The following is a 10465-nucleotide window of genomic DNA, read 5'->3' on the forward strand; positions in this document are numbered from 1 at the left end:
CCTTTAGGAACCCCCACCCCTTCTGCTGCCGGCGCGCCAACCCGCAGAGAGCCAGGCTCTCCCAGAGAGCCAATCAGAAAAGGTCTTAGGCAGGTACCGCCTTTCAGCGAACCAATAGGCGGGCGGCCGGAACGGGGCTTGCCCGGGCATGTGGGAACTACCAGCTGCCTGGGCGCCACGTGCCAGCGGGGGAAACGTCCGGGCTTCAGGTGATTACGGGGACCCTTCTGGGTACAGCGGGGTCGAGAGGGCCGGCGCGGCGTGCCTCTGATCACGGGGCCCCGTGCGTGTGTCCACCTCCGGCCTGCGGTGGGGGACGCCGGGACCTGACCGACCGATTCTCGGAGCTCGCGGGTGTGTAGGCCGGGCCCGGGGCGCCGCTTGTCCCACATCCCCGCCCAGATCAGGGGTCTCGAGCCTAAGAGTACGGCGATGGGCGATGGGACTCGGCCTGGCCGGGGCCGGACCGCCGCGGCCAGTGATTGACCAACACTCGAGTCCTTCCTTCCCTGGGTGCGGTGAGGCCTCCCACGCGTCACTCCTCGGAGGACGCGGGCGGTTGGAGGGGCCATGCGGGGCTGTCCTCGGACTTCCTTGTCCCGCGAACTTTTTAGTAGCGTAGGGGATCTTATCCAATCAGGTTTTCTCAAATTCGGGCGATTATTAGTATTTTGGCTTGGGGTGGGGTCGCGTGCTCTTTAAAATACAGATTCTCAGTTTACCCCTCCCCTTCCCCAAAATGACGGTTAACGGGCGGGGGGTACGTCTGGAAACCGTTTTAATCCGTTTAAGTGTTTTCAACAGACGTCTTAATGGTTTGTGGCAACGAACTGCTTGGGGCATATCCCTAACCTAGGTCATCTCTCGGATTAATAAACAAACCCTCGTTTTATGGGGAGGAAACGGGGACCTGGTGCGGAGCAAGTCGCTCTTTAGTGACAGGGCCCACCCACTGTCTGCCTGATCCGCCAGCAGGTGGGCGGCCCTGATGCCACTGGCAATTCTGACTTTGTGGGGTCACTCTTCTGAGGACTCTGCTGCTGGGGCCTGGTGGCTGCAGATCCCCAAAGCCCAGGGTCCGGAGATTGGGGGGAGGGCGGCGCTGGCAGGCTGGAGAGAGATCTGTGTCAGCCCTTATCCTAACGGATGTGTTATTTGAGGAAAACGTCTCCCCACTTCTCTGAGCTCATCTGGGGGCCCAGGATGGGGGAGGCACATTCCCGATCATTAACTGTGTTGACTCATCAGCCAGGTCAGGCAGGTCGAACAGGGCTGCATTCACCTCTTGTTTTTTAAGTCCTCATTGGAGGACATTTTTGTCATTGCTTTTAGAAAGAGAGGAAGAGTAACATCGTTGCAAAAGAGAACCATCTATCAGTTGCCTCTCCCAGGCCAGCACCCAACCCACAACTTTCTGGTTACAGGGAGGCGCTCCAACCAGCGGAGCCACCCGGCCACAGCTGCTTTCACCTCTTGAAACACTGGCCACCGAGACCTTTTCTCAGGGAACCTGTTTCTGGTTTCTCTGAAACACTGCCAGCAGGATCAGGGTGGCCAGCGACCCTAGTCCCTGCCTCAGCCCTCTCCTCCTCCACCAAGGTCCGACACCTGCAGGCTCTGTCTCGAGTTTCTTAGGCCTCCCTGTCCCCATTGCTGGGCCGAGGCCACCTGAGTGAGGCTCTGCATCGGCTCTGAAGTGTGACTGTCAGTATGGGGAGCCAACTGCAGTGAAGAGTAGCTGTGAAGGGGAAGGCTTCTCAGGGAAGGGAAGCGGTGAGCGAAGAGGGAGGATGAGTCAGGACGGGTTGCTGCCTTGCCCTGGCCCAGGCATCCCAAAGGTTCTCGACCTGCCCTCTCCCTCCCATCGCTCTTCACCTCTGCTGCCACTGCTGAGAGTCATGTCTTCTGTGAGGCAGTGACCCTGTCCCCCGTCCCTAACACCTCTAGGGAGAGTAATGGTTCCGGTGAATGTGGGGATGAAGCCCAGACTTGGACCACCTTCCGGGAACGGCTCTCTCTCACTGCCCCCCGTGTCCTGACCCAAACTCCTTCCCCTCCCACAGCGACGTGTTTTGCCTCCTGGACTCTGGGTCAGCGTTCTCTCTGTCTGGATGTCCCTCCTTCCCCGGGCCCTTGGCAGACCTTCCTGAAACCCGTCAGTGTCCCCTCGCCTGCCAGGCCTTCCCTAACCAGGCGTTTCTGCCTGTTGTAGTCCCTGATCCAATGAGTCAGTGCCTGCCCTCCATCCAGCACGCCCCCATCCTCAGCGAGTTTCTGACTACCTCCCTCTCTCCACCAAGCCGGGAGTTCCCTGAGTTCATGGTCACCTCCAGCTTTTGTCTCTTGTTAACGGAAAGAGTCCCGAACCTCTATGCCCCAGTTCTCTACCTGTAACAGGAGGATCGTAATACTTTGTTTGGGTTGGTGGGGAGATTCAGTGACTCCGTGGAAAGTACTCAGAGCAGCAGTCTGCCTGTGGCGTTGACTGTATGAGGGCAATTGTTATTAAAGCAAGTCCTGGATGCAGTCCAGGGGCCGAGACACAGTGCAGGCTGTAGGGCAGCAGGGCAGGGGAACACTCACTGCAGGGGGCGGGGGGGGGGGGGGGGGGGGGCCTGGGCCGTCCTCATCCAACCTTCCGTCCTGTGTGTTCTCTCTCCAGGGTGCTGCGCCTTTGTCAGAAGATTACCTCGCAGGCCTCCCTGGCCCTGAGTGGTGAGCAGATTGGGATGGTACCTGGGGAAGCTCTTGAGTCTACCCAGTGCCTGTGCCCTTTGCTGACTGGCCCGAGTGCCAAGGATGTGCTTCGGAGGAAGCACAAGCGAAAGAGCCGACAGCACCAGCGGGTCATGGCCCGGAAGGCCTTGCTGGAGGAGCAGGGGCAGCGGAGGGCGCCCCCAGAGCCAGCGTCCCCCCCACCTCCCGTGGCATCGGAGGCATCGCCAGGCACGGAGGCTGCCAACCGTGGGAGGCAGCATCCGAGGGACGGATCTGGAGGTGCCCCATGCAGCAGAAAGCCCACCCCCCGGGAGTGCGCTTGGCCCTCACCCAGCAAGTGTGTGGCTATCGACTGCGAGATGGTGGGCACAGGACCCCGAGGGCGGGTGAGTGAGCTGGCCCGCTGCTCCGTGGTAAGTTACCACGGCGACGTCCTCTACGACAAGTACATCCGGCCTGAGATGCCCATCGTGGACTATCGCACCCGCTGGAGCGGCATCACTCGGCAGCACATGCGCACGGCCATCCCCTTCCAGGTGGCCCAGAGAGAGGTGAGGGCGGGCAGGCACCTGTGTGGGTTGGTGTGACGGTGCGAGGAGCAGCCCTGGGTTTGAGTCGCCACATAGCCACTGGAAGTGAGAGACCCCAGGGCCGTTACTTGACTTCTCTGAACAGTGGGTCCCTTCTCCGTAGATAGGATGAGTGCAACCCCGACTCGCCTACATGTAAGGATGGCTGGGGTGTCACACTAGGTCGCGTTGGTGGGAAGGCTCTGCCAACTGCCAGGTGTGAAATGGCTTATGCTTTACATTTTCTTTTCCGTTATGGATGTATAATGTCTCTGTACAAAATCAGTAAGGCCCACAGGGCTACCACCTTCAGGTGTTAATATTTTGGTCTATTTCCCTATGATAGTGTGTCCGGGCTTTGAGAAAAGTTCATTAGTGGTTGAGGAATCCCCAAACGTGCTTGAGCATAAGAAATACCTCAAGCCTTGTGAATCTCAGCCTTGTCCCCAGATCCCTCCATGGTCTGATGCCGTAGGTCCCTAGGCCTGCGAAGGCTCTGGCATGTGCGCGCCTAAAATTCATCATGCCGTGCAAAGTCGCACAATGAGAACCTCAGACCTTATGGGGAGAATGGATTAGGAACACAGTACTCAAGGAGCATCATTGTAACACCCCCAAAGTAAAAACATGGCCCCCAACTAACAACGGCCCCACAGCTTTGCACTTGTTAAGTGGTTAAGCAACGCATGAATGCACCTGTAAGGATGCCACTTCACCTGGAAAAGACCTGACCTTTTCCTCACGAAGGTAGATGTCGGAAGGCTTGCGGCTGGTGTTACAGTGAACTGGTCCAAGAAGTTACCTGCAATCAGATGGAAAGTGGGGATAGCAGGTGAGGGGGGCTGTGGCCACTCACACAGGCGGACGGAGCTCCCTAGGAGGTATTTGAGGGGTGTGTGTTCCCACGTGGCTCATTTCCCGTGTGTGGTTTTCTGCATTCACTTAGCGTTTCTCAAGGGCAAAATCATGAGTTATTCTCAAAAACCTTGTTCTAACGTATCAATCGTGTTGGAATGTTTGCATTGTTAAAACAGCATTACGGCAGAACTTATTAATGTTTCTGGGTTTTTCTTGAGGTAGGTGTAGTAGGTACTCGTATATAGCCTCTCGCATCCCCCTTTTTCACACAGCCAGAGTTGTGGCATGTCCTCGTCACCCATCCCCCTGCTGTGGAAGCTGACTTGAGCCATGGAGCACCTGCTGCCTGCAGAGGCTGCTGCGGGCGGCCAGCAGCTGGTGATAAGGAGAGCCAAGCCAGCAAAGGGGACCGGAGGGATTGGAGGCGTGGGACCTCTCTGGAGCCTGAGGAGGGTGGGAGGCAGGGAAAAAAGGTGCACCTCATGCAGACAGCCAGCGCTGAGTGAGGCAGCAGGGTCCTGTACGAGGAGGGGTCAAGGGACAGGATCCTGAAGACAGGGACTGTGTGTGGTGCTGTGAAAGGTCTGTCTTGAGTGCCAGGCATGGCTCTGTGCACTCCGCCCAGTGCCCTCCTGTGTGCGGTTTCGTGGCGCGTCACCAGTCAAGTCAGATGTGGTCCCTGCGTGTGTACAGTGAGCTTGCAGTGGGGGCGAGGGCTGTAGCCCAGCCAGAGCTACGTGTGTACTGAGGGCAGTAAATCCCCTGTAGGAAAGACCAGGGGGCCTAATGTCAACAGGGGGTCACGGGGAGGCCTCCTGACATGTGGGCTGAGACCCACCTGACGCGAGTCCGGGGAGGAGTTGGCGAGGCGTGAGGGCTGGGGAGGTCTTCAGGCTGAGAGACGGGCCTGTGAGCAGGAAAGAGGAGCTCACGCTGAGTTTCTAGGGGATCTCCCATCCACGGCCGGCCTTAATGCCAGCAGCCGCCCACGGGATGGTGTTGGCATTCCCGTGTGCAGGTTTGGAGGGCTGCAGTGCGCCCCTGGTTGTCTCAGGTAGTACGTAGAAGGGTCTGGACTCACATGCGGGCAGCGTGGTTGATGAGAGCTCCCGGTCTCCCCTCTCCATGCTGCCTCCATCTGCAGGGACCTGTGCACCCACTGGTCTCAGGCCCGCCTGACGGTGAGGCCTCCCGGCCTCCTTTCTCCGCTCACAGATCCTGAAGCTCCTGAAGGGCAAGGTGGTGGTGGGGCACGCCCTGCACAACGACTTCAGGGCCCTGAAATACGTCCACCCTCGGAGCCAGACCCGGGACACCACCTGCGTCCCCAGCCTCCTCAGCCAGCCCGGCCTGCACACCCGGACCCGGGTCTCTCTCAAGGACCTGGCCCTGCAGCTGCTGCACAAGAAAATCCAGGTGCGTGGCGGGGAGCGCAAGGGCCTGGCCTCCGTGGCAGGTGCAGCTGCGCCTCCTGGTCCTCGTCCTTCCTCCAGCCCATCCAGTCCCGGGCCTCCCGCGGGCACCCACAGCCTAGGCGGTTCTCTGCAGTCTCCTTCTCCTGCGGTGTGCACACTGTCCCCAGCTGATCTCTCCCAGGTCTGTCCTCACCCAGGGCCTGGCTCTGTGCCTACATTTGCAGTCTATATGGAGCCTTCGGTCAGGGCGGCTCGTAACTCCTGCTCCTGCTATCCTTCACCTTCGTTACTCCATCTGCTCGTCAAGCCTTCAGAGGCAGTGATTTTTATCTTGCTTTAGATTTGAGGAAACAGGCTAGAGAAGCTGGGTCGCTTGTGCTATGGCAGAGCTTCCAGTGCTTTTCTGTGTGGAAGGCCCATGCCCCCCTCACTGTGCCGAGCTGGACACCCCTGACAGTACGTGGTCTTGGGCCTGCACATAGAGCCTGGTGTGACGGGCCTCTCTCAGGGGCTGGCTTGGCAGTGACCGGGACTCCTGTCCACAGGGGGGCCAGCACGGGCACTCGTCGGTGGAAGATGCCGTGACGGCCATGGAGCTGTACCGGCTGGTGGAGGTGCAGTGGGAGCAGCAGGAGGCCGGCCGCCGCTGCGCCCACCCCGAGGACGGGGAGCCTGACAGCAGCACGGACACAGAGCAGTACATGGAGGACCAGTACTGGCCCGAGGACCTGGGCCCCAGCTCCTGTGCGGGGGAGGGGGAGACACAGGGCAGAAGGGTGTGAGGGAGGAGGGGCTTGTGGGGAGCAGGGTCGGGGGAGCACTGGGCACTCACCTGGGTGGGGTGGATGCAGCCAGCTCCCCCAGGTCCCAGGAGTTGGGGTCCTCTGTCTTTGGCCCCCTGCCCCATGGCTTGCTTGTGGCACTTTACAGACACCGAGAACCTGCCGGGTGGACGGGCTATGGGGCCCCACAGGAGGACGGTCTGTGCTGCCAGCTGCCCCAGGCTGTCCCTCCCCTGCCCCTGCCAGGGGTGGGTGTCCTCTCTTCCTGATTCTCCACCTACCGCTTCCTCCAGAGTCACTGCCTGATTCAGAGTAAACACGCCCAGGAGCTTTTGAACTGAGGTGACTCTGGAGACGTTCCCTTTCTCTAATGGAGCTCTGGCTGCAGCGCCAGAGGAGCTGGTGGCGGGCTGCGGTGGGCCCGTGGGGCCTGCAGGCTCCTGGGGCACCGCCCTCACTCGCTGGGCACCAAGAGCATGGCCACTGTTGCGGGAGCAGGGAGGGCCGATAAGCTTTGGGTGGGCATCGGCATGTTTATTCTGAACCAAATCAGGCATTTCCCCTGCCGACTCAACACTAGGCTCTTGAGGAAAAACCTGAGAAGCCAGGACAGTAGTTTGAGATCCAGGACACCTGTGCAGTTGCACCCAAGGGGCCTTATGTATGTGTTAAGAGCAAGGCCACCCGGGAGCAGAGTCTGCGTGTCTGCCGGGGCAACGGCATCTGTGTGGTGTGCCCGCCCTCAACTGCCAGGCAATTTGATTGATACTGGGGTGGCTGGATTTTCTCCAGATTTCTCAAGTTACCTGTCAGGATTCCATCCCCCACCGCAGTTTTTCCTAGGGGGAAGATTGGGGGTTCTGGGGTAATAGAAGGCTCAAGTCATACAGGCCTTTAAGCCCCATATTTGCTTGTCCTTGTCACGTAATAGCTTTGAGACCTTAGGCACCTATGTGACTTCACTCTAGAGCTTCTTCCCTCATCCCTAAAATGGGGACAGTGGTATGACCTACCTCGTGGGGTGGTTATGAGGATGAAATGCTAGCACCCAGCATGGTGCCCGGCACACAGCAGGCCCTAGTCCACGTGAGCTGCTATTTTTCTTGAAGGATTCCTTTCAGCCTCTTCAGGGTAACACCTGAACACGCCCCAGGTTGAAGGACTTTGGCCCGGACAGAACTGTGCCTGCGTGGCTGTCCCAGCGGGTGAGGCACAGGCTGAGGACACCTCACAGAGGGTCAGGTTCTCACGGCTCGCCGCGGTGTGCGGCTGTGTGTGCTCTGTCCCTCTGCTATGTGCAGGGGCTGATGGTGGTTTCTCATGCCAGTCGGAGCAGAGCAGCAGGGCCAGGAAGGGAGAGACACCACAGAAACCACACTGCTGTGAACCTGGGGCCATAGGTGGTTCAGTCACACACTGTGTCCCCGTCTGCAGAGCAGGGAGCTGGCCAAGTCACTGACCACTGCGGGCCCGGCGCCAGCGCTGTGTTCCGGGTTCCTTGGATGTCCAGCTGACGCCAGACGCACAGCTGGGCAGCAGCTCCTATTCTTGTACCTGTGGGTAGAAGGAAGATGAGCTGTTCGTAGTGTTCTGGAATAAAACACGGCTGGAAACGTGGGTGAAGTGGCCTCTTCTGTGAATCTTCAAGCTAGAATGGGAGGGAGGCCTGAAGGGATTGGGGTGCTGGGACCCAAGTCCTGGCCTTTGAGGTGGGCAGCTTTCACAAAGATGCTTTGGGAGGTGTCCAGAAAGTGTTAGAACTACAGGATTTATATAGTATACATACTTTAAACATTTTATGGCTGCCTGATTATAGAGCATAAGTTTATTTGACTGGTTTCTCCCTGAAGCTATGTATTCACTTTTTTTAATCTTAGAAAATTTTTTTTTGTTTTAACTGTAAAACACGTAACATAAAATTTATCATCTTAACCATTTTTAAATATAGAGTTAGGTAGCGTTAAGTATATTCACAGTGATCTCTGGAACTGTTTTTGTCTTGCAAAACAAACTATTCTCTTTAAACAATGACTGCTCATTGCTTCCTCCCTCCAGCCCCTGGCAACCACCGTCCTACTTTCTGTTTCTCTGAATTTGACTACGTGTCTCACCTAAGTCGTGTCTCACCTAAGTCGGCTCCTACACTATTTGCCTTTTCGTGACCAGCTGGTTCCCCTTAGCATGCCGTCCTCAGCGTAAATCAACGCTGTAGTCGGTGTGGGAACTGCCTTCCACGCAAGCCTGGGTGAGCTGATCTGGGTGGACGCCCCACATCCGTTCGTCCATTCACCCCTCGATGACCGCTGCTGGGGCTGCCTCCCCCTCTGGGTCATCGTGACTAATGCGGCTAGGGACATGGGCATGCAAATAAATCTCTCTTTGGGGGTAAGTTCCCCTTTATCTGAGGTTTCCTTTCAGTCAGCTGCAGTCTAAAAATAGGAAGTTCTCAGAAGTCATTCACGAGGTTTGAACTGCCGCCGTTGTGAGCAGTATGATGAAACCCCCTGCCGTCCCGCCCCATCCCACCTGGGACATGACTCATCCCTTTGTCCGGCATTCCCGCCCTGCACACACTGTCCTCCCATCAGTCACGCAGCATCAGCTGTTACTAGATCAGCTGTATCAAGTAGCCCTCCTTGTACTAAATGATCCCAAAGGGCAAGAGCGGCGACGCTAGCCATTCGGATATGCCAAAGACAACCCACAGTGTACTTCCTTTAAGTGAAAAGGTAAAAGTGCTCAGCCTAACGAGGAAAGAAAAAAAAAATGGTAAACTGAGGTCGCCAAGATCTAGGGTAAAAAAATCTTCCATCCATGAAACTGAAGAAGGAAAAAAGAAATTGTGCCAGTTTTGCTGTTGCACCTCAAACTGAATGCCACGGCCACGGTGCGGGACGAGTGCCAGTTGAGAGGGTGAGGGCGGCACGCGTGTGAGGAGCTTCGCGCCTGCGTGGACTGCGGCCGAGGTACCACTGAAATGGGGGCGACCGGCCCTGTGCTGAGAGTCAGGGACGGCCACGTGGGTTCAGGGGCAGGTGTGCGCAGAAAAATACAAAAACTGCTGGAGAAGCTGTGCCTGCCGATGAAAAAGCTGCTGCCAGAGTTGAAGAAGTGGGTTAAGGCTCGGAACTACCCTGGTTTCAGACGTCCACTTGGGGTCTTGGAACGTATCGCCCAGGACGATGAGGACCATGGTACACCCAGCAGTGGAAGTGTATCATGAAAATTCTGTTCAGGTTTTTGAGGAAATGTTGGCCCGTAGTCACTGTGCCATTTCACATTCGCGCTGGCGGTACCCATGGGTTCTGACTTCTTCCCATCCTCACCATCACTTGTCATTTTCCACGCTGGAGGTGTCCAGCCTCTGCCCTGCGCTCGGTGCTGGGTATTCAGAGAAGGCCACAGTGGCAGCCCCCATATCCGCTGCTGTCACAGCAGGTAGGCCAGCTGTGCCAGGACTTGTGTCTGGTAAGGCAGAGAGGTTTGCCCCGAGCGACACACCAGCCATCACCGGACCCCACGAGACTTGTGGCTTTGGTGTGGCCACGGATGACACCATCGATCCTGGGAAACCGGGCAGGGCTTCCTCCCCAGCCCATTAACCACCAGTGTGCATGTCCACCCCAGCGCGCCGCACATTTGCAAAAGCTCAACACGACTCAGGTAGGGTTCTTGGTGCTAGGGGCCCCACAGCAAACCAAGTGAGTGGGAGAGGAAACTAAATGAACGAGCAAAATCCATGGTCTTCCCAATGGTGCTGATTCCTGCAGGTGAAGCCCAGGCAGGGGGCAGGAGGTGCAGTTTCAATAGAGGCCGAAGAAGGACTCAGCGGGAGACCAGAGGGAGAGGGAGCGAACCAGGTAGACAACCTGAAGGAAGAGTTTCCCCGGACAGGACGGCACATGCCCAGCCCATAGGGGACAGAAAAAGCCAGTTTGGTGACGGACGGACGGATGGAGGGAGGTGAGAGGAGAGGCTGGGGAAAGTGTAGGGGAGGGGCTGCCCTTTGCAGCACCCCGACTCTCCCACCCGAAGGCAGAGACCTGACCCTACCCCGCCAGCTCTGGGGCCCAGCACTCGGTGAAGGAGAGTTACAGAGAGACGCCATCACTCTGAAGGAAGC

At 57.6% G+C, this 10465-nt stretch overlaps 1 protein-coding gene across 3 annotated transcripts; it reads left to right on the top strand.

The window, feature by feature from the left end:
- The first annotated feature begins 127 nt into the window (after positions 1-127).
- AEN (apoptosis enhancing nuclease) lies at positions 128-7959 on the top strand. Of its 3 annotated transcripts, XM_071219457.1 has the most exons (5): positions 128-209; positions 2663-3269; positions 4035-4119; positions 5361-5561; positions 6106-7959. In XM_071219457.1, the coding sequence occupies exons 2-5, from the start codon at positions 2730-2732 to the stop codon at positions 6234-6236; spliced, it is 957 nt and encodes a 318-aa protein (XP_071075558.1). In that variant the 5' UTR covers positions 128-209; positions 2663-2729; the 3' UTR covers positions 6237-7959. The 3 variants fall into 3 exon arrangements, with proteins under 3 accessions (XP_071075558.1, XP_024417608.2, XP_024417610.2); XM_024561840.3 differs by lacking the exon at positions 4035-4119; XM_024561842.3 differs by lacking the exons at positions 128-209; positions 4035-4119 and adding an exon at positions 218-354.
- Positions 7960-10465: the final 2506 nt, after the last annotated feature.

The sequence above is a fragment of the Desmodus rotundus genome, chromosome 10, assembly GCF_022682495.2.
Source record: "Desmodus rotundus isolate HL8 chromosome 10, HLdesRot8A.1, whole genome shotgun sequence".
In the NCBI taxonomy this organism is placed as follows: Eukaryota; Metazoa; Chordata; class Mammalia; order Chiroptera; family Phyllostomidae; genus Desmodus; species Desmodus rotundus.

Excerpts from the sequence above, each read along its gene's own strand:
- AEN (XM_024561840.3), top strand. The coding sequence starts at position 2,730 with ATGGTACCTGGGGAAGCTCTTGAGTCTACCCAGTGCCTGTGCCCTTTG. Across the intron at positions 3,270-5,360 it reads TCCAGGTGGCCCAGAGAGAG|ATCCTGAAGCTCCTGAAGGG; the intron begins GTGAGGGCGGGC and ends CTCCGCTCACAG. Across the intron at positions 5,562-6,105 it reads TGCTGCACAAGAAAATCCAG|GGGGGCCAGCACGGGCACTC; the intron begins GTGCGTGGCGGG and ends TCCTGTCCACAG.